Source organism: Lethenteron reissneri, chromosome 54 (assembly GCF_015708825.2).
Source record: "Lethenteron reissneri isolate LAM-NWPU_2019-01 chromosome 54, ASM1570882v1, whole genome shotgun sequence".
Classification (NCBI taxonomy): domain Eukaryota; kingdom Metazoa; phylum Chordata; class Hyperoartia; order Petromyzontiformes; family Petromyzontidae; genus Lethenteron; species Lethenteron reissneri.
This window is the reverse complement of record NC_083832.1, coordinates 10408592-10431292: the sequence shown is the minus strand read 5'-3', so window position 1 is coordinate 10431292 and position 22701 is coordinate 10408592. Positions and strand designations below refer to the sequence as shown.

General features: G+C 52.8%; 1 protein-coding gene across 4 annotated transcripts in view; it reads right to left on the bottom strand.

The window, feature by feature from the left end:
• Nucleotides 1-1155: 1155 nt before the first annotated feature.
• The window catches only part of LOC133356393 (IQ motif and SEC7 domain-containing protein 3-like), a 75139-nt gene continuing 53593 nt past the window's right edge, over nucleotides 1156-22701 (bottom strand). For all 4 annotated transcript variants that reach the window (XM_061573896.1, XM_061573897.1, XM_061573898.1 and 1 more), the window contains 10 exons: nucleotides 21803-21964; nucleotides 20056-20178; nucleotides 17722-17888; nucleotides 15982-16121; nucleotides 12975-13100; nucleotides 11923-12022; nucleotides 10425-10586; nucleotides 4164-4361; nucleotides 2968-3008; nucleotides 1156-1377 (listed from right to left, as the gene is read on the bottom strand). In XM_061573896.1, coding sequence (XP_061429880.1) covers nucleotides 1198-1377; nucleotides 2968-3008; nucleotides 4164-4361; nucleotides 10425-10586; nucleotides 11923-12022; nucleotides 12975-13100; nucleotides 15982-16121; nucleotides 17722-17888; nucleotides 20056-20178; nucleotides 21803-21964 — 1399 coding nt within the window. In that variant the 3' untranslated portion in view covers nucleotides 1156-1197. The remainder of the gene's footprint in view (nucleotides 1378-2967; nucleotides 3009-4163; nucleotides 4362-10424; nucleotides 10587-11922; nucleotides 12023-12974; nucleotides 13101-15981; nucleotides 16122-17721; nucleotides 17889-20055; nucleotides 20179-21802; nucleotides 21965-22701) is intronic.

Here is a 22701-nt window from a genome sequence, read left to right as displayed (position 1 = left end):
CATGGTCGTTCTGTTAAACATCCTTCAGACAGCATAGCTAGACGCGCACACGGGGAATCTTCCGCGAAACACAATGCCGGGAGAGGGGGCCCTATTCGCCAGCGGTGCCTTCAATCGGCGTCTCAAGCCCGCCTCTCGAGTGTGTGCAGGCTCTTACAGCGGTCACGACTGAATTGCTGTCGTTTGTGTTTGTATATGTCCAAATCGCAAAAGAATCGCGGTTTGGGATGTGACAGACATTCAGAAAAGGTCTGGTGTTTGTTGGGAAGAGGGAGGGGGGGAATTGATGCTTAAATAACGCAGAATCTTAAGCACGAATCCAGGATCTGTGAAGATAACATCGCAATAAGATGAATAAACTCAAACTATGCACGCAACGGTGGATCGACTCACTGATGATAACGCATTGTCGTCTTAAAATATCGCGAGCGAGAATCTCTTATTTTCTGTCCACATGCGTCGCGTCCCATGTGAAAGTGACAGATTGGTGGGCGCCGTCATCCAACAAAGGACAGATCATGGCTGCTGCTGATGATAAATCCTGCAGTCACTACAGGTGCGCTCCATTCACAAAAATATATATCTAATAATTGATTCTTGTATGGAATTTGTATGCGGAATTATGACAATCAATTCAATCGTAACGGTGGCCCATCACTGCCTGCCTTAACAAAGGGCTCTATAAATATATTCTTGCCACGTGAAATGAAGTGCCACGCACACACACACACAAACATTTCAGTGTTGGGAACAAAACGCAACAACAAAAGTGTTTTTTTTCTTCGTGCTGCCATTGGGAGACTGGGCTGAGAGCATTGACAGTCGACGTGCAACGTGAAACTCCCAGTTCGACAGCAGGACGAGGCTGAAACACGGATTTGAACCCAGGTATTGGTGCCAGCTCGGTGTACCTGACATGGCTATTACGAGTCCCCTCCTCATTGCGGCAGCCACACACCCACCAGCCCACTCACCAGCCCACTAACCCACCAGCCCACACACCAGCCCACCCACCAACCCACCCACCAACACACCCACCAACACACCCAACAAGCCTTCCAACAACCCACCCACCAACCAACACACCCACCAACCCACCCACGCACCCAACAAGCCACCCAACAAGCCACCCACCCACCAACCAACACACCCACTGAGTGGCAGCGCACGAAAGGAGGGGGAAGGGGTGGGAAGCAATCACGCGTCGGCCGCACGGAATGCCTGGGGCAGCGGCTGCCGGGCCTGCCTCTGCGTGGGCTTCCCTCGGAGCGAGCCGAAGATGTTGCCGAGGCGGAAGGAGGAAGAATGGGTGAGGCGAGACCGCGAGGTCGTTCCGGCGCTCCGAGGAAGTTTCTTGCTTTGAGAAAACTGCGAGTCCTGCGAGTCAGCCGCGATCCGGGGAGGGAGGGACAGACACAGAGCGCAAGGTGAAGTCGTCACGCGCGTCGGTTCTACCGCGCAGACGCTGTGCAGGAGGTCTCTCGTTGCTCGCACACGAGACTTGGGGCATGCGTGTATGTTGAACCGTGCAGAGCCAACAAAATAACATGACAACGCACAGCTCAAGGGAACCTGACTGGCACCCGTTATCTCTGTCACACGAGTGATCGTGTATATGTGAAGACTTGTTTTCCTGTCGTAGGAACACAAAAACAAGTATTTATCATCAAGTATTTATCATTTAACAAGGTTGAACTGGGCGTGATAATGTATGTACTGTGTGTATGTTGAACTTCTTTTGCTCGTACGTGCTAATAGGAGGTGCGGAGTAAGGGCAACAAACTAAACCAAAAAGTACTTTTTTTTAAAACATGAGTTTCAACCAATATTTAAAGGTGCGTAGCTCCAAGTCACTTCCTAATATCGGTAGAACGTTCCAGACGGCCGCAGAAGCGCATCCGAAAGCGCGTGATGCGGTGACCGTCTTTGTTCAGTGTACAAGATGAGAATGCCATGGCAGCGATCGTGTCCACGAACGGTCAAAGAAGCCGAGATGAAAATTCCACATTCCTGTGGTGGAAGCTGGCCTATTCAAAGGACACTCACTTTTGCCTTGTTGACTAAGTGGTACTTATTTTGTACACCGAATCGGGAAGATGTTGATGGTGGTTGGCTCATGAGTTGACACTGCCAGGCTTTGGAGGTTGTGACCTGCCTGGCAGTCAGGCTCACTTGCTCCCTTGAGCCACTTCACCCGGATTTTAATACTAATAATAACTTACATTTGTAAAGTGGTGCATTTCATCCTTAGATTCCTAACGCAACCAATGTGCATGGAAAGCCAGTAAACAAACAGAACCTGCACAGGGTAAACCGCCAGAACTAGGGGGTAGAGACCAGTTTACAGAGGCGAGTTTTCAAGACAGGACTTTAGCAGCTCTAACGGCTCCGATTGTGCAGCCCTGCAATGTTTTCATTGTGCCACTGTCAAAATGAAAAATACATTTGCCGAAATGAAAAATAAATTGAAAATACGTAGCAAGTGCCACTGCTGGATCTGACGCACACTCGCCCGCTCGCCCACCCACTCGCGCCGCTCCGATTTAGCACGGTTGACTACGTACGGTGCGAAAGAAGTTCAACGTGCACACGGGACACACACACCTGCCCACTTACTGGAAGGGCCCTCCGCGAGCGTACACTTTGGCCTACTCTTCTAGGCTGGCGTGACGTGTCAAGAAAGGGTTGCGAGCGACAACGCAATTGACCCAACCACACGCGGCCTGCCGACCGACGCCGCGTGGAGAGATGCGACGGAGGGGGGAGAACTTTATGAAGTGGGCCCATTATTTTAGTTTTAACCTGCGACCTCTGGATTGCAAGCCTAGCTTTGGTTACCATCACACCATGGGGGCATCATCACATATTTGCAACGTAAGCTTGTATTTTTTTGGATTGAATTATCTTGGATATCCTTGCGGAATAATCGGCAATAATACGGCAGGCATGTGCATTCACGCGGCTCACCTTGTCGGTGCAGTCCATGGTGATGATGCTTTCGCATGAGTCTGCGGCACAAAGCACAGAGCGGGTTTTTTGTCGTTGCATCGCTCGACAAAAAAAAAAACGCACACAGCATTGAGATTGAGGGCGGGAGGTAAAACACCGTCAGCACACCGACACGTCCACCGACCTGGTTAGACGCCTCTCACCAAGCGCTTGGCGTCGTTCGTGAACTCCAGGAACATTGTCCCGATGGGACAAGACGGCAAATATTACAGCGGGTTGTTGTTTTCCTTTTGGGCTAGAAATGATTTCGTATGTTACTAAATTACTCAATCCCTCCTCCCCATTTCCTAATTTCATTTTACCAAGACTCACTGAGCTATGACAGAAGCGACCTGGCCACAAGTGATCACTCAACGAAGTGGCTTATTGCGTGTAAATGTATACCAGACAAATACCCATGAGACCACCGGGAGAGAGACACGCAAACTCCAAATATACAGACGCCAGGGTTGTGATCGAAGCCACGATGTCCTGCATACCAGGTGAGGTCGTCACCTCGTCACCACAGTACCCCTATTGCCTACCTCGCTCACTCACTCAACCATTGATCCATCTGACTCACCTGCTCCACCAATGAGTTGCCCACCTCCTTACATACCAACCCACAGATCCCACTTGCTCGATCGCTCACTCACAACCACTCGTCCACCCATTATTCACCCTGTCCACCCACCAAGTGACCTCATCCACTAAACCGCAAACTCACCCATCTACTCACACAGCCTGCAGATCAACCCACTTAACTCATTTACTCACCCACCGACTCACCTACCTGCCCCCTCACTCACTCACCGACCCACTCACTCACTCAACTACCAATCCACACACCGACACTCACCTCATCCACAATGCGACTAACTTACCCACCTTTTCACACAATCCACAAGATCCACCCACTTACAACCCCACCCACTCACTCATGTGTCCATTCACTAACTCATCATCCACTTGCCAACCCACCCACCCATTCACTCACAAACCCACCCACCCATTATCTCACCCAGTCACTCATCTCCCCACCCATCCACTCACTCACTCACTCACTCACCCACCCACCCACCCAACCATTCACCTCACTAACCTGCCCGTTCACTCACAGACTCGCTCATTCAACCACCGGACGAGGCCCTCTCGTCACGGGATGAAACCCTCACCTCCATCGGCGAGGTCCCGCAGGGAGCCGCTGAGGTTGCCCCTCCTCATGGACGGCCGCTCCTCCGCCGCCGGGATGCAGCTATCGTCGAGGCTGCCCCGCGGGACGCTGCCCAGGCTGCCCTGGTGCTGCCCCCCCTTGCCATCGCGGCCCGGGGAAGGAGGCGGCCGGACCACCATGTTCTGCTTCTCCAGCTCGGCTGGCGGGGAGAGAGGGGCACGCGCCGCTGGGACACAGGCGCGACTCCTCCTGCTGCTTCACGTCGCACGCCGCTCTCACCGCGTCGCGTGGCGCTTTCACACGCGCTCCTGCGGCCGTCTGGAACGCTCTTCCTTCCGATATTAGGAAGCCACTGGAGCTAAGCACTTTTGAATCATCATCTAAATTGCAAACTCATTTCTTTTGAACCTATTTTTGTCTTTAGGTTGTTGTCCTTCTCCCGCACCTCCGATTCGCGCAATTCGCTACATACGGTGCGAAAGAAGTTCAACATATATACATATGTACCTCTTTGTCCAGGTTCTAATGAGCCCTGCTCCATTCCAGCAACACGTTACCTATGTTCACGATTGGGCAATCGGCACGCCCCTCCTACACCTGACACGGCCGAACAAGTCGAGCAGCCGCGCAAACAAAACGTGGCGATTGAGATTGCGTTCATGTGAAACCCCACCAGCACCACCAGTACCTCGCGAGGGTTAAGAAACGTTCAGTGGGATCGTCGGGGCAACGTCGCCGGAGGGAACGATCACTGGCGGGGCGATCGCAACGACAGAACGACAGCCGGAGGATGGAGCGCGCTTGAGAGAGCGTGTCCACCGTGTACTTCACGGAGAGGAGAGGGGGGAGGGGGGAGAGGAGGTGGAGAGGGGGGAGAGAAGGGGGAGAGGGGGGGGGGGAGAGGAGGTGGAAAGGAGGGGGAGAGGGGGGGAGAGGGGGGGGAGAGGGGGGGAGAGGGGGGGGAGAGGAGGTGGAGAGGAGGGGGAAAGGCGGGGGAGAGGGGGGGAGAGGTGGGGGAGAGGTGGGGGAGAGGGGGGGGAGAGGTGGGGGAGAGGGGGGGGAGAGGTGGGGGAGAGGGGGGGTAGAGGGGGGGGAGAGGGGTGGGGAGAGGGGTGGGGAGAGGGGTGGGGAGAGGGGGGGGGGAGAGGGGGGGGGGCGTAGAGGGGGGAAGAGGGGGGGGAAAGGGGGGGGAGAGGAGGTGGAGAGGGGGGGAGAGGTGGGGGAGAGGGGGGGAGGGGGAGAGAGGAGGTGGAGAGGGGGGGGAGAAGAGGAGAGAGGGGGGAGAGGAGGGGGGGAGGAGAGGGGGGGAGGGGGAGAGAGGAGGAAGAGAGGGGAGGGGGGAGAGAGAGGGGGGAGGAGGAGGTGGGAGCGACTGGGCTCATGGATCTGCGCACCGCATTGCGCGACGCGGCCATTCCGTGCCTCCTCCGGAGTGACCACCCAGTCGCCTGTCAGATTCCCATCGCTCTGCAGCAGTTCGGGGGCTGAATTGATAGGGGTTCTTTGAAAGTGCGAAAATCCCATTGCCTTCATCCCTCAAAACTTTTATTTTCCCGAGAAAAAGGGAGGATTGGTGGTGGGGGTTAGGCAGGATGGAAATCGCTATCCAGTTCTACATTCTAATCATGGGACCTCTTTGCCGCGATCAAAGTATGAGAAGTAAGAATAGGTGTTTACTCGTTCTGGCAATAAAACAGGAGGTGTTAAGATGTTCAAACACCAAATAGAAACCTTTGACAATGAATCAAGTAGTGCATTAACCGCACGTACCTGTGCTGAATACGCAAACAAACTCTGTGAGTGCATTGTCTTAGAAACGTAGTGGCCTACACCAGAGAGGGCCTTCTTCATGGCCCAGTCTCACCAGTGTCAGACCAGAGAACGCCGAAAGGCCAATCATTTTCGAAGACAAGACACTACATTATAAGAGTTTGTTTGTACGTTCACCACAGGACCGTGTGGTTATTGCCGAATTGATTGCTTGCAAAAAAAGTACTACATTATACAAGCCCCTGACACACAGCCCCCCCCGCCGCCCCCCATGTGCCCCCTGAATCCAACCAGAGAACAGATTCGCATTTTGCGAATGCGACGGCGGCGGCACTGGTCGGCCTCTCTAATCCACTTGCGTCGCGCGCTGCGTAACAACGTGGGGGACGCAGGCATTTGTGCTCGTGTGCGTGTGTGCGAGTGTGCGCATGCACGCACGCTCTCACGGAACACCGCGAGTGTGTGAGCGAGCGTGGCAGCGGTTCCCATCGTGGTCGGTGTGCTGCGTTCAGTTCCCGCTCACGGCCGACACCCGGTGACGATTATCTGAGCCGATCCTGGGCCTCCTCTAGGTCGACTCAGCCTTAAAAATTACTACCTGGTATAGTGTGTAAACATCACCACTGGGGAGACAAAGGCGGCGTGGTATTAGCCACCTACCCATTCTCCTATGTAGTGCTGGCCTTCATTGATGCTCGCTAACAGCACTTGCCCTAACAGTCTGTTACAGGCTATACGGAGGATCTTTATCTTTGTGTGCACACACGCTATGTAACAGCACGTGTGTGTGAGTACATGGGGAGCAGCAGTGTAGCGGTAAGCGCTACGCTGCGCTACAAACCCAGTGACCCGAGTTTGATTCCCGCTCACGGCCAATAACAATGACGATTATCGTAACTGGTCCCGAGCCTCCCCTAGGTCGACTCGGCCTCAAATGAGTACCTGGTGCGGTGTATAAACATGTCCACGAGGGAGACAGAGGCAGCCCAGAGTGGTGCCGGCTAGACCAACCCTCGCGTGCCATGCCGGCTTTAATATATGCTCGCTAACAGCACTTGTCCCAACAGTCTGTTAAAGGCTATACGGGAGATCTGTCTTTTATTTGCCCCACGGCAATCCGTATAGAACACGACCAGCACAGTTGCCAAAGTTGAATTTGTGACCGCGATGCACAGCGCTTGCGGCAACATGAACCTGAACCTCACCTCCCTTAGGTTCACTCGGCCTAAAGCCGCAGCAGGATCAGAGTGTGATCATTGAACGTCAGTCGTCGTGGAAACAAAGGCAACGTGGCTTACGTGGTGTACATCCAGTGGAATTGGCCTTAACAGGCTCTCACTTAACACACACGCGCGTCAGTGTTCAAGTAAAAAAATCGCACGCGACAGCGCGAGAGCGAAACGCAACTTTGACAGATTCGGGCTTTGAGTGTGGTAGAGCGCGTGGGACGCCTTTTCACGTCGGATTACAACCTCGCAACAAAACACAACAACAACAAAACCATTCAAGCCTCAGGTAAAGTGGTTATTTTAGAACACAATACGTGTCCAAAAGAAATGCCAGACTCCACGTGGAAAGCTCGCGATACCACCTACACAGCAGGCGCCGCTGGAAGGACTCGGCAGAGGCAAGAGATAACCTTCATTTTAAAGGTCGCGGTTTTAGCGGAGTTGGCAGGGTGGCGAAAAACCTCGTCAGGTCACGAGCACGCCACCCGGTGACAGATCCCCCCCCCCCCCCCCCCCCCCCCCCCCCGAAGGGTTTCACATCCATGGTTCAGCCGCCCCGAAATGGTCACGGGGTCTCCTTGTGTCTGGCGAGTTGGTGGTCTCGGCCCGGTCACCCAATGACCACGTTGACTGCCAACTCTCCACCGCCCCCCCACACCGCTCCCGGTGATATGAACAATGCCACCATCGGCAAGATCGGCAGAGAAGCGGAGGAGGAGGTATTCTGTGAAGCTCGCGAAGTGTAAACCACGGCACCTTCGCGGGAGCTGTGGCAGTATGATGATAAAACACGTATGCTTATTATTTGCGGTAAATGTAGCTTGTCACTGCATTCAGTGTATTCCGGCTTTTAAAATGAAGTTAAATTAAATGTCGCCATGCGATACAGCACATCCGATTAGCGTGGTTGGCTACGTGCGGTGCGAAAGAAGTTCAAACATATCCAAACCCTGAAATCACCTAATCTTGGAAGCGGAGGTGAGTTGACCTTGTTTAGTATTTGGTTTGAGATGGAACGGTGATTGATAAGTTTCTTTTTCACACGCATTGTGATGCCACGTTACCAGAAGCGCTCCAGCCTGCCTTTGTCCGTCCCTTAATTTTATAATTGCGATTCCGATCCACCTTCAATAACTTCTCTTGGTACAAATATTCTGTGTTGTTTTCCGGTCGTGCCACTCCCGACAATTATTTTAATTAGCTTAGAAAAATTCCTGCGTTTTATTTTATTTGTTTTTGCTCTCACGTATCTCAAGTGCGGTCTTCACTCTGATAATTTCCTGCAATTCATTTCCATCACTTGACATAATGGACGTGATGATACTCTGATTAACCCAACACACCTTGGGTGGGAATCTAACCCGGTGCCCCTGCGCCGTGGGTTCTGCAATAAACCCGGGCGGCTGCTTTGCTAACATTTAAAAGCCGATTCACGACAAACGTCAATCTGATGGACACAAATGGCAGTTAAGAGGACGTGAAAGCTGATGGAGGGATGTTGTTGATGTCATGACCCATCGCGTTCAGCTGTGTGATAAGGTTAGAACGATTCACCCACCCGGCAATCTTTTTCTGAATCAAACATGTATTTTTTTTGTCTCGTTATTGTCTCATTATTGTTCGTTTTTTTTCTCTCTCCCTGAATCCTCCATTCACGCAACTCGAGCTCAAGTCGCTTCACGAGCTTGAAATGTAACACGAGCATATAATTTGCACGCGGTTTAAACTTGCCGGAATCGTAACTAATCCGTTCTTACACACGTGAGATACGAGCTTTTTTTTCCAATTTCGACTTTGCATCTAAATTTGTTACCGAGACGCCCGTAGCCACTAGAGGCCGCTACATTCACTGCAACGTTGTGAAGCCAAATCGGGTTTCTTGAATCTACAACAATTTCTATTTTATAAGGTAAGGACAACTGAGCTAGATAGCTTTTTTCAGAAGCGAACTGGCCACAAATGACAGCACAACGAAGTGGCTTATCACGTAGAAATTTACAACGAGTGTTTCGAAACGTGGAGGGAAAAACCAAAGGACCCAGAAAAAATCCAGGTGACCAAGGAGAGAACACACAAACGCCAAATATAAAGCAGGCGTCAAGATCGAACCCACGACCTCCTGCATACCAGGCGAGGTAGCTAACATCTCATAGCCACCGCGATCCCCTTGGCACGCAGGGTCACGTGGACGTCCACTCGAGTGCCACTCCTCATTTGGCTGCGGCTCCATCGCTCGTCTCGACCAGTGGGTATCGTACCTTCCAGGGATGCGTCCAGTCCCCCAGCCCACTTACTCTCCTTAATGGTCAACAATGACTGCCGGGTCCCAACCTTACACTTGTTGTATATGTAGTAGAGTTACCCACTCGATATTCACAAACTGGGAGAGCTAATCGTTGACAAGGTTTTCCCGCTCAAACTAACGGTCAGGGTCTCACAAGTTGTGAGACGCTGACCGTAAACAAGGTTTTCCCGCGCGACCTAACGGTCAGGGTCAGATAGGGTGAATTGGGATCGAAAAGCAGATTGGGAACGACCAATCACAGGGTTCCACAAGGTGGCCGGGGATTGGACAACCCGGCCACGAACGAGTATAAAGCCAGAACGCTCAGAGCTCTCGGGGAGTTCGACGACACGAAGACCCAAGACGGCGGAAGAAGCATAGGACCCTGGACCAAGCCCTCCAGTCTAGGGGTTCAGAGTAACCAGTGGTCAGGGAGACATCTCCCTAGGTCCAGTCAGAGGACACTGAAGGAGCGGGGTATGAGTAGCCTGTAGGCTTGTACGTTCGGAGTGTAACGGGTGAGGGGACCGTATACCCCTCAGTGCATAGGGACTGTATTCACAAATAAAGTGTGTGCTACTAAAAGACGTTGAAGAGTCTGTCTGTACAATACTACATTTATATATTTAAAAAAAGGCAAACATTACAAAAATAAAAAAGTGTTTTTTTACTTATTGCATGTCGAACTTATTTCGCACCGTACGTAGCCAACCGTGCTAATTGGAGGCGCTGCCATGTCTGGGAAAGGTCGCACCTTCGCGATGACCCCGCGCTACGAGAATGGCGCAAATACCAAAACACACGGACAATTAGATTACCCTGGAAAAATTGAACGTTGACTTGCGGGCAAAGATCCAGCGCCCCCCCCCGCCCACCTCCCAATTGCTTGCTCGCGGTCACCGCCAGCGGAAGCGAACCCCCCCCCCCCCCTGCTCGGCCCCCCCTCTTCCGACACGCCGCATCGCAGCGGGGGGGTTACCTTCGATGCGCACGCGGTCCATCTCGTGCACCTCGGAGATGCATTCCTGGAGCTCGCGCGAGAAGCGCCAGCGGTCCTCTAGGCTCGGCACGGCGAAGTTGCCCAGCGTACTGACGTCGAGCCCGGGGGCGGCCGACACCAGCGACAGGCCGTACGAGTAGTCTGGCGCGGGAGAGGGCGGAAGGTGTTCAAGCGCAAGCAAATAAATAAACTGAGCATTACGTAGCGCTGTCGGGTAATAGTGTAATCAGAATATTGATTGATATCCGGGGAAATGCGATGAGCTCTTTTGCACACGTGCCCAGGAGGCACGCGGGTCAGAAAGTTACAACAAAGAATACGTAAAACACGATGGGAGTGCAAAGTGTAGGCAATATATGCTAATTCATAATCACCGTTTTTGGGTTCAGATCGCGTTATTTATAAATGTGTCGTAACCCTTCACCACCCGACATGGTCAATCAGCAAAAAAGTGTCACGTTGACAAAAGACAAATAGTTCACTGCTTTAGCCCACCGGTGTGTTGAAGCGTGAAACCACAACATTTACAATTTGAGTGCGACGTTTCGCTGGTAATTACATCCAGCATCATCGGGCAATTCGCCAGAATGCCGAGGCTCCTGCTCTGTCTCCCGTTCTTATATAGAGCAGCAGCAGGGTGACGTCATCATTATATAAGCAAATCACTAAAAAAGAATATGAAAAAATGTTTGACTCAAAATAAACTTTATTTTTATTTTAACAGGCCAAGCCCACAATGGGGGCCTCTGCTGCATTAGTGAGTTGGTGAGTGGGTGAGTGGGTGAGTGGATGAGTGGGTGAGTGACAGGGACAGTGGAGTGGGCAAATGGGTGAGTAGGTGAGTTGGGTGAGTGGGTGGTGAATAGGTGGTTGCAGTGCCCGAGTGAATCGCAGGGTGGATGTATGAATTGCATTCAATTGCATTCAAATGCACCTTTAAAATATGTACGGTAAATATAAATATACAAATACAAAGACAAGGATCACCCGTATAGCCTTAGCAGACTGTAGGAGCAAGTGCTGTTAGCGAGCACCTATGAAGGTTGGCAGGGCACACGAGGAGGTGGGTGGCCAGTACCACGCCCGGCCGCCTTTGTCTCCCTAGTGGCGATGTTTACACATCGCACCAGGTACACATTTGAGGCCGAGTTGATCTAGGGGAGCATTATAACCGGTTTAGATAATCGTCACTGGGTGTTGACCATGAGCGGGAATCGAACTCGGGTCCCCGGGTTTGTAGCGCAGCGCGCTAACCGCTACACCACCGCTCCCCGCACGTGTAGATATACACACACAAATTCGTTTTTGTTCCTGCACATCGTGATATTAGTTCGGCATCTTGAGATGCAGTGACATTTCGACATTATATATATATAAATACAAAGCCTTTTGTGTTGCATCGCACGGAGATAAGCAAAAGCACTCAAACATGGCTCTCTGTCTACGCTGCGCACGATCAGCATTGCCGCTCACTCACATTGATTTTCAAAGTGCAGCACTTGCATCCCATAGAGGCTGAACGCCTGCCGGAAACTGTACGTGCTGCCCTGCTTTCGCCGCTGCAAAATCTTAGTCACCTGATGGGAAGAGGAGGGCGGCCCCCGGAGAGAATTAAACAAAACACGAATCTGTAACGGAGTTGAGCGAAATCTTATTAACCCTTTCCCGTTCCGAGACGTCTGCAAGTTGCAGGGTGGGTGGTGTCCCGTTCGCCGCAGAATCTCGGAACGGACGAGCGGTTTAATTTGATGTAGAGAGGCGTAGTAGCACCGTTGTTTTTAAAGACATTGCACTCACCGCAGAGAACCGTAGCGACACGACCGAAATACTCTATGATTGCTGGCACCAAAATTGTGCCACACGCCCTCCCACATGGCCTTGTGGGAGCCTCAGTACCGACAACGTTTTTTTATTTTACTTGATGATGCTCAAATATGCCATTTGTGCATCATCAAGTATCATAAATGGTGAAAAATAAAACATTCAGGGGGAGGCGAGGACTGGCATCTTTCTCTTTATGAATGAAATATAATTGTATTTTAAATACATTTTCTTGACAATGAACATCCAGGAAAGAGGACAGCATGTTGGAGAGTGACAGTTCCGAGATCACGGGGTCACCGATCGGGCTCCGCTGAACGTTCTGCTGCCAAGTCCTGGCTTCGAGACCTCGCGCTGTTTTAAAAATCGCGTTTGAACGTCAAACCGGCAAAACGATTAATGATAAAAGTTACTTTAATTTCACAGCTTTGTGGCGCGTCGCTTATCGCCGGGACACTCTTTGGTTGTCAGGTCAAACAAACTGCCGCCTCCCATGACGAGCCGTATGCACAGAAAAAGCTAAAACATTCCGTCATCATTATTATGAATAATTTTTTTTTATTCCAACTCGTGGCACGCGACCATCGGGGCCCCGCAGCAGCTGTGTGGCCAGGCGGGGTGGGGGGAGGGTGGGGCGGAGGGTGGGGGGAGTGGGAGGGGAGCGGGGTGGAGGGGGCTGAGTGGGGGGGGGGGCTCCCCTGCAGTTACCACGAGGAGGTCGTTGAAGAGGAAGACCTCACGCTGATGCAGCCCGGCCCTCTGCGCTCGTGTCACGTCGGGCACCTCGAACAGCCGGCACAGGCACACGAGGCGCCGGTGGGGCAGCGACAGCACCTGGCGGGTGGACGGACGGCAACGTCAAGGAAGGACAGGGAGAGGAAAATTACTATAATTCAAGTCGTTGAATGATACACCAAACAATTTTTTTTATCGGTACCAAGCAAGGCCCACTGAGCTAGTAAAGCTGTTTTTCAGAAGCCACCTGGCCACAAATGATAGCTCGACCACGTGGCTTATCATCACGTGGAAATTTATAGCAGGCCAAATACTCTAAGCGCATGTCGATTCTAAATGTGGAGAGAGAAAACCAGGACAAAATTTCATACGTACACGGGGAGAGAGAACACGCAAACTCTAATTATATAGGCGTTCAGGGTCGGGATCGAATCCACAACCTCCTGTATACCAGGCGAGGGAGATAACATCTCGTCACCGCAGCGCCCGTTTACATTAACAACAACAACCACCTACCCATGAAGCGAAACATCACAAATGTCACCTCGTTGCACATTTGAGTCCCGATCCCCCTTCCTGCGCATCGTGCTGTCACCATCCTAGGAACGCTCCCTGCGCCGTAGACATCCTTTCCCTGCGCATTCCCCCATAGCCTCGTCGCCAATCAACTCCACCGTTATCACGCACGACCAAGTTGCGGCACGCGATGACACTATCAAGAATAATAATTAGAATAACGGTTTCACAAATGAACGGCATGAGCACAGCAGCCTCCGCGCCCACCACCGCTGCCGTGAATTGCAACATCGACATGCACACAACGTTGACTCAAGTGGACGCTGGCTGGGCGGTAAGCAGAGGTCGCAAACGGGTTTTGATTCCTTACCCGTACCCGGCCGCACCAGGGTCGCAAACGGGTACCCGTACCCGTACCCGGCCGGGTATGGGTACCTGTACGCTACCCGTACCCTACCCGAAATGAGTGACAAACGGTTACTCACCGGTGACTCACGGCCTACTCGTACCCGTACCCGGCCGCACCAGGGTCGCAAACGGGTACCCGTACCCGTACCTGGCCGGGTACGGGTAGCCGGGTATCGGGTAGCATACGGGTACCCGGTTGTGACCTCTGGCGCTAAGCCAGGGACGGACGACGCATCGTCAATAACAGCGCCAAGTGCACTTACATCAAAAGTGGCGATTTTGAGACTGGGCAGGTGGTGGTCGTGGGGTTAGTGGCGGACGGAAGGAGGATCAGCATTACAATAGAATCTCTCTCAAGCGGAGCAACAATTCACCTGCCGTGCCCTCCACCCCCCCCCCACCTTGGCAAATACACAAATAGAGTTGGGAACAAGGTGGCGAGATGTTAACTATGCCCACCTGGTACACAGCATGTCGTGGGTTCGATCCCGACCCTGGCGCCTGTATATTTGAGAGTCTGCATGGTCTCTCACCCTCTCTCTCGCCCCAGTGGCCGCGCGGCTCTTTCTCCGCGTCCTCCGTTGTTCTTCCCCCCCCCCCCCACTTCCACCATTTAGAAGTCAACGTGGGTTCGGCGTATTTGGCCGCGAGAAATTTCCACGTGATGACAAGCCACTTCTCGTTGGGCGATCATTTGTGGCCAGGGCCCTTCTGAAAAAGCGCCATTTAGCCAAGTTGGGGGGCCTTACCTGGTAAAAATCTAAAATAAAGGTTCAGATTTAATGTTCACGCAGAGTCGGTGCTGCGGGAAGGGAGAGCTGCCGCCGCCGGAAGTGATCTTGGCTTTATTCCGGCTTACTTTCTGTGCTCTGTGAATACGCCGCACTTTCTTTGCAGCCTCTGCCCGCTCGCCCGAGCCTCGGAAGGGCGCCACTTTAGCCATCTGGCAGTGCCGCCTGACAGCGGCAAACGCTCCGCGCCTGTCGCGAGTAATTGGCCGGGAGAGGCCTCGGATAATGGGTTACAAATGCACATAATAGGCCCGTTTCAGAGACCCCGGTAATTTTTTTTTAGCCTCCTACCAAATTGTGGGGGGGAAAGCCACACGTCGTGGTAGGGTGCCGAATCCGTTAATATTCAGCAATCGGATTGGGGGGGGCGGGAGGGAGTAGGGGGGTGGCCAATGCAGATAATGTGACTGGACGTGAGGTGACTGGAGCTGCATGTGTGTGGACTGGGGTGACAATGGCGGCCAGGCATGGTGCCGGCTACCGACCCCCTCGTGTGCCGTGCCGGCCTTCATTGGTGCTCACTAACAGCACTTGCCCCTACAGTCTGTTAAGGCTATGTGGGGGGGGGAACTTTGTTTGTTGTTGTGCGTGGACGTAGCGCCCGAGAGCGTCCGCGGACCTTAAAACACCGCGGCGTGCAGACTCACGAGCGTGGGCCCACGGTGAGCCTCCGTTATCCACATCAACGTGGCCAGTAACCCCAATGCCGACGTGGCCGGTCCCACGTCAATCAGACCGACTCCATGGAGCGACAAGGTGGACCACATTGCCACAGAGACTGAAGCCACGTGAGCCACGAGAACCACACTGCAAGCCGGACGGAGCCAACGTAAGCAGACTCGATCCAATGTAAACCAGAACCGGCAGAATGTAAAGTAAACTGATCAGGTATAAAAACTCACCGTAAGACTAAACACGTGTCCAACTTCAACATGTAATCCCATTTAAACAAGGCTGACCCGAGGTGGTCTAGAATACTCACCTAATGCAAAGTAGACGACTAACTGTACATGTAAACCGGACCAGACTGACTCAATGTGAAGAAAACGGGAAACTAGCCCAACAGTGTAAACTAAGCAGCCCAAATTCATACTTTTATTTTTTTTCGACGGCTGACGTGGATGCAGACCAACGCCAACCCGGCTGAGCGAACGCAAACTTCACCGGAGCGCCGATGGACAAAGGGAGCGAACCGTAACCGTGGGGGGGGGGGGGGGGGGGGGGGGGCGGGCGGGGGGCGGCACAATACGCTCGCCGGATCGTACCGGCCGGCGCCCCACGATGGTGGCCTCCACCGCCACCACCTGGGTCACGTGATCCGGGTCGGTGGCCAGCTCCTGCTTGCGGATCCGTTCGTAGATCCCGACGAGGAAGTCTCGCGGGATGTCCTCCCCGTCGTCCACGCCTGCGCACGGACGGGGCCGCGGGGGGAGAAATGCGGGCGAGCACGCTGTGACCTTCGTGGCGTCCGCGCGCGATCCGCCAACCCCCGCCGCTCCTCCGCAGCGCTGGACTTACAGGCGTTGTTCCAATTCGTCTGTAATGCGCGCGTGTGCACAGCAGCAGCAGCGGCTAGACATTGTTCCACTGCGGGCGCAGCAAGACTGTGGGGGGCTGCCGCAGTGGAGATGGAGAGGTGACATCGGCTCGTGCGCAGGGTGCTCGAGCTGCATGCGTGCGTGTTGAACTTCTTTCGCACAGTACGTAGCCAATTGTGAGAATCGGAAGTGAGGGGAAGCACAACAAACTGGGGGCATCGTTACACTGCAGGGCCGTGAGACATGGCGACGGCTTGGGGAGGACTTCATCAAGATATTGGATTGATCATGGCCGTTGACGATCGGGTAACTCAGTGGTACGGTTCACCCACCACGTCTCCCCTGGGCCAGCGATTGTCTCGAGTGACGGCTCCAGAGCTAGCAGTGGAAACTCCACATTTCCAAATTATAGTAGGTATGCCAATAACATGTAAATTTAGTATTTGAGCCCAAGAGTAACCTGCTTTGTTGCAACCGTTTTGGTGGTGGCGATGACAATGATTGCACCGATCGTAGTGGCGGCGTCAATGCTGCTGCCACTCCTGCTCCTGCCACTGCTATCAGTGCCCCTGCTGCTGCTGCTGTTATTGCCACTGATACTGCTGTCACAACTGATAGTGCTGCTGCTGCCGCTCCTCTCACAGCTGTCGTCAATGCGAGTGCTATTGATACTGTTGCTGGTGCTATTGCCGATAGAGCCGCTGCTATTGCTGCTGTTCCTACTGATGATGTTCCCGCTGCTGCCGCTCATGCTACAATCGCTGCTGATGCTGCTGCCGCTATGGCTATTGCAGCTGTTACTGTTGCTGCTGCTGTTGTTATTGCTACTGCTGTCAGCACCGCTATTGCTGTTACCCAAGTCACATATACTCGCTGCTGCTGCTGCTGTTATTGCTACTGCTGTCACTCAAGTCACATATACTCGCTGCTGCTGCTGCTGTTATTGCTACTGCTGTCACTCAAGTCACATATACTCGCTGCTGCTGCTGCTGCTGTTATTGCTACTGCTGTCACTCAAGTCACATATACTCGCTGCTGCTGCTGCTGCTGTTATTGCTACTGCTGTCACTCAAGTCACATATACTCGCTGCTGCTGCTGCTGCTGTTATTGCTACTGCTGTCACTCAAGTCACATATACTCGCTGCTGCTGCTGTTATTGCTACTGCTGTCACTCAAGTCACATATACTCGCTGCTGCTGCTGCTGTTATTGCTACTGCTGTCACTCAAGTCACATATACTCGCTGCTGCTGCTGCTGTTATTGCTACTGCTGTCACTCAAGTCACATATACTCGCTGCTGCTGCTGCTGTTATTGCTACTGCTGTCACTCAAGTCACATATACTCGCTGCTGCTGCTGCTGTTATTGCTACTGCTGTCACTCAAGTCACATATACTCGCTGCTGCTGCTGCTGTTATTGCTGCGACTTGCTACTTGGTGCCATCACCGCCTACCGCCGCCGCTGACCGCGCAGGTTCTTGATGAAGTCGTCGAGGCGCATCTTGCGGTCGTGCCGCACGCTGGGGCTGTACATGTCGGTGTTGAGCAGCACGATGGCGAAGGCGAGCACGAACACCGTGTCCTCGCTGCACAGCGACGACACCACCGCCGGGTTGCACGCGCAGTAGCGCCGGCTTGGGGCGCGACGCGCGCAGGAGAGACAAGCAACGCAAAAGGTTCAACCACAACGCCCGTACGCCCCGCCCCCCGCCGTGCGGTGGTCTGCACAGACTGTTGGGGCTGTTTAGTGGCGAGCAGCACCTGTGAAGGCCGGCACGCACGGCGCACGAGGAAGGGGTGGGGTGATCAGCACGAAGTGCTTGATGTCCTTCCCCCGCACCTCCGATAAGCACAGTTGGTCACGTACGGTGCTCAAAAAGTTCAACATACGTACTTGTAGTCTCCCACGTGGTCTAAGCTCCCCTGTCTTTACCAGCCCGCACTGACCGCCACATATACATAAGTGGTGGTTATTCGACCAAACCCGACCAAACTGGCCAATGTGGGCTGGTGAAGACAGGGGAGCGTAGATCACGCGAGAGAGTCCAAGTACAGCCAGGGTCATCCACGGGGGGTTGCGGGGCCAGTGGCAAACTATGCACCACGTGGGCCCCCTCACCCCGACGCCTTCAAACTAAACCGAAAGCGTTCCGTCTGACCCCGTGACGTTGGAAGCGCGTGGGCCCCCTCAAAGCGCAGTGCCCGGGGCGGTCGCCCCCCATTCGCCGGTTACCCCTAGTGACGGCTCTCCAGGAAACAGTCACCATCGGTCGCGAGCCCGTGGCTGCAGCCCAGCGGTCTCCACGAGACCCACCCATCTCTGTGCCTCACAGGCATCTTCCATTGCCACTTCCACCGCAACGTCGTCTCGATTTCACCTTTAGCGGCCTCGAGCGTTTCGCAACCTAACATTTCCCTCTCTGCAGAAACAATCCTCAGGTGACCTCTGTTCAAATGGAAACTTTCATTATAGTAACGGTAACGTTTTAGGTCGGAATCAGAATATTTATTTATACTGGAGGAATCCGATGAGCTGTGAAGCTCTTTTTCACAGATGTCCAGTAGGGCATCGTTCATGTCATTTGCATCTCGCAATCGCCGAGGAACAATGGGCGAGCTGGAAGGCAAGCCCGGCGGTACGCGCTGGTGCTAACAATTTTCAAAGCTCTGTGGTCCTCTACATGTTAAGATGTTTGCAGCCAATTACTTGAGCATTTATGCATTGTACAGAATATCGAGGCATGGTCCCATTAACGTGCTTTACAAATTCCAAATTGTAATGCAGTATATGGATTTTTTTTTTACAGATTCCTACATCACGCAGCATTTCCTAAACACAAACATACGGAAACTGTGGCCTTGGTCAGCACTGAAATATGTTTACCCCAAGGCGGGTGCTTATGCCGTTATTTAAGATTTCAGAACAAGGATTGATCGTTGCACATTTTATAATTGCGAGCTAATTGCTGTATAATTTAAGGACAAATGATGGATAGATAAACTATGCGCAAGTCCCCAAGATTAATTCCATAATCGTTGCAAGGTAATTGATGAGTGATTGATGCGTGGCTAATTCTTGCATGCCAATTTATGATAATTAAAAGGAACCCACTTATAGGTCACGCGTTTAATGAACAGTAGATTAAAAATAGGATCTCAATAGGATTTTAAAGACTCATTACACCTTGTACCGTACACCTTACTTAAAAAGTAAACTTTGCAAAAAAAAATACGAGCAATTTATCAGCAGCGTTGTGGAACGTGTGCAAAACTTCGGCTTCAAATTAAGTCAGCTCGATGGGGCTCATTGCCTCGGCGGACTCAATGGCTGAGTCAGAGACACTGGACCAGAAATCTTGACCAATCTGAGTTCCAATCCAGGTTCAGGCCACCATTGATTCAACGAGGCTACCACGTGCGAGAGCTGACCGGTCACAGCCCAGTCACAAATGTCGACGCAATGTGTCCCTCAACAAGCAAGCACTGGCAGCCCCTAGCTTCCGGTGGAAGTTCCACATTCCCATGACAGTGGCCAGTCCCTCCAATGGACGACCGGCGTTTACATCTCAAATAGAGGGACTCATTTTAGGCTGTAACGGAGGATATTTTTTCGTCTCTTTCACGCGTGCGATTTGGTGCGCGTGCACGTCCACGCGTGCACGTACACGCACCACAGTCCCGAAGAATCACGCTTGGATGGCCAGGCAACATTACGAGCACAATGCCGTAGACATTCAGCATTTTGACACCCGCACGGACCCCCCCCCCCTAGGTCGACTCGGCCCGATTTGCGAAATTCACCTGAAGACCTCCACAAGCCGCTCCACCTTCTGTGCCTCTCCCTGCAGTCGCACGTGCGTCTGGAACAGTCGCAGAGCCTCGTCCAGCTCCAGGCCTGAGAAGTCCATCTCGTCCACAAAGCACCTGCTCGCACAGAACCAAAGCCAAAGATACCCCCACCCCGTATAGCCTTAACAGACTGTTTGGGGCAAGTACTGTTCGCGAGTAGCACCTACGAAGGCCGGCACCGCACATGAGGGGGTGGTGGTGGGTGGCCAGCACCACGACTGGCCCACCTTTGTCGCCCCAGTGCTGATGTGTTTCCACACCGCACAAGCTACAGGTTGCTCATCGATTATCAGGCGAGCGATTTATCTGGCTGCTTCCAACATTTTTCCCCTTCCCCCCCTTCCCCCCAAGCCGCCGGATCATCGCTGATCGATTATAACAATCTCAGGTCGAGTGGACGATCCTTATGAGGTCCAGGACGGATGAGGTCGCCGGCGTCATAGCGCGGGGTTGCTTTACCACTGTGCCACCACTTCCCAATGCCACTTCCCACTGCCACTTCCACCCCGTGGACAAGCCTTACAAAAGCGAGATGTTCCGTCTCTTGTGGATTTTTTTCCAAGGTGACGTATTAAAAAAAATATATATATATATAATGCGCGTCTATGTTGACAGTGATGAATATATTGTGCACACAAGACGCACGTCCGCTATTTATAAACGCAGCTCCAGATGCCATCTCGATCCAAGATGCCGTGGGGTACAAAACAGAGGCAGACGCGTCCCCACCCACGGCATTCACACAAGGTGCCGTTCACCACAGTGGCTTGGATCTCCGAGGCCCAGTCGTGTGAGCGCAGGGCTGGCTGAGCACCGGTGCATTCCGGGTGCTATAGGTGCGTGCTGCGATGGTTGTTCAGCAAACCACACCGCGCCAGTCAGTGCAAGGGGCATCGGCGTTGGGCACATGGTACAGTACAACGATGCATTCTGCTGCACTGCCCTCCGCCGACAAAGTATCCCTTCCAAAACGGATTCTAGCGCCTGGTTATGCACGCAGCGTGGTTACCCATACCAGGTACCATCCAGGCTCAATGCTGCTTTAGCTTCTAAGATATAATGAGGTGAGTAGCATTCTGGGTGATTTTGTCAAGGCAGACATATGTAGAAATTTTAGCAATAACATATACAAACACGCACAGACGAAGATCCCCCTTACAGCGACAAAAGACTTTTGGGGCAAGAGCTGTTGGCGAGTGGCATCTATTGAGGCCGTCACGGTGCACGAGGGGGTAGGTGGCCAACACCACGCCAGACGACCTTTGTCTCCCAAGTGACGATGTTTACACACCGCACCAGGTACGACCAAGGAGATGCCCAGGATTAGTTCAGATAATCGTCACCGGTGTTAGCCATTAGCGGGAATCGAACTTGGGTCGTGGGGGGTTCATAGAGCGGAGCACACTAGCCAACCTCAGGTAAGACAGGTTTCAACAGTGCAGTCGGCCATTGCTCCAAGCCTTATCTTATCGTACCCTCGAAATTTGACTTACACCGTCGGCTCCGAGCCTTCGATGGAAAAACGATCGCCAACCCCGCGCCCTTTCAAACAGGAAGACACTTCAGAACTTTTGACTCCAGCTGCTTTGCAGATTTTCCTCCGAGCACCTCCGGCTACGAGGTGGAAGCGGGGGAGGGAGGGGTTGTAACCAACCCGCGGTTACGGCCGGCCTGGTTTTCCGCGTGCGGCGGCACTCACTCGAGGACGTCGCGGTTGAACGGCCGCTGCCGGTTGCCCAGGAACTCGCCGATCATCTGGCGACTGAGGCCCTTGCGCTGCAGCAGGAAGTGAGCGGCCGCCGACGCAGTGGCGCCCACGAAGCCCCGTGACACGAGGAATGCGAGGCCCTTCTCAGGCTTCCTGGTGCACACAAATGGAAAGCGTCACCCATGTGGCCTACGCAGACTGTCCGGGGCAAGTGCGGTGAAGCGAGCAGTTATGAAGGCCCGACATGCACACTTTCGTATTTGTCCACAGCGTGCCGTTATTCGCGCACGCTACAATGTACGTTGAGCCTCTTTCTTTTTGAATGTCTTTCGCATCGTTAGTAGCCAACTGTGCTAATCGGAGGTGCGGGTGAAGGACAACAAGCTAAACACAAAATGAGGTTCGAAAGAAACGAGTATTTAATCTGCGTTTAAAAGTGCATAGCTTCAGTGGCTTCATAATATCGGAAGAGCGTTTGAGCGATCCCGGAGAAATGATGGGAGAGTCAAGCCTCGGACAGGATGTGAACTCGTGAAAACTTCTGATTCTCTGCAAACCTCCTGGCTACCATCAAAGGTTTGTACACGAAGCCATACAAATATACAAACACAGACATAATTTCAACCGTGATGATGGGTACAAACTTAGTAATCATTGGAAAGATGTTATTAACCACGCAAAAAAGACTTAATTACACTTTTTTGACCATCTTATCTGACAGGCACTAGTTTACTTTACTTTACCGAGTGTTAACATCCCCAGTGTTTAACAGTAATCTCTTCATTGTTCAGCCAGCATTGGTATAAACATACGCATTTTCTTTCTTTTCTCATGTGTATCAGACCTCCCCCCTCCCCCCTCTCTGTCCAATGCGTTGGCGTGGGCAGCAG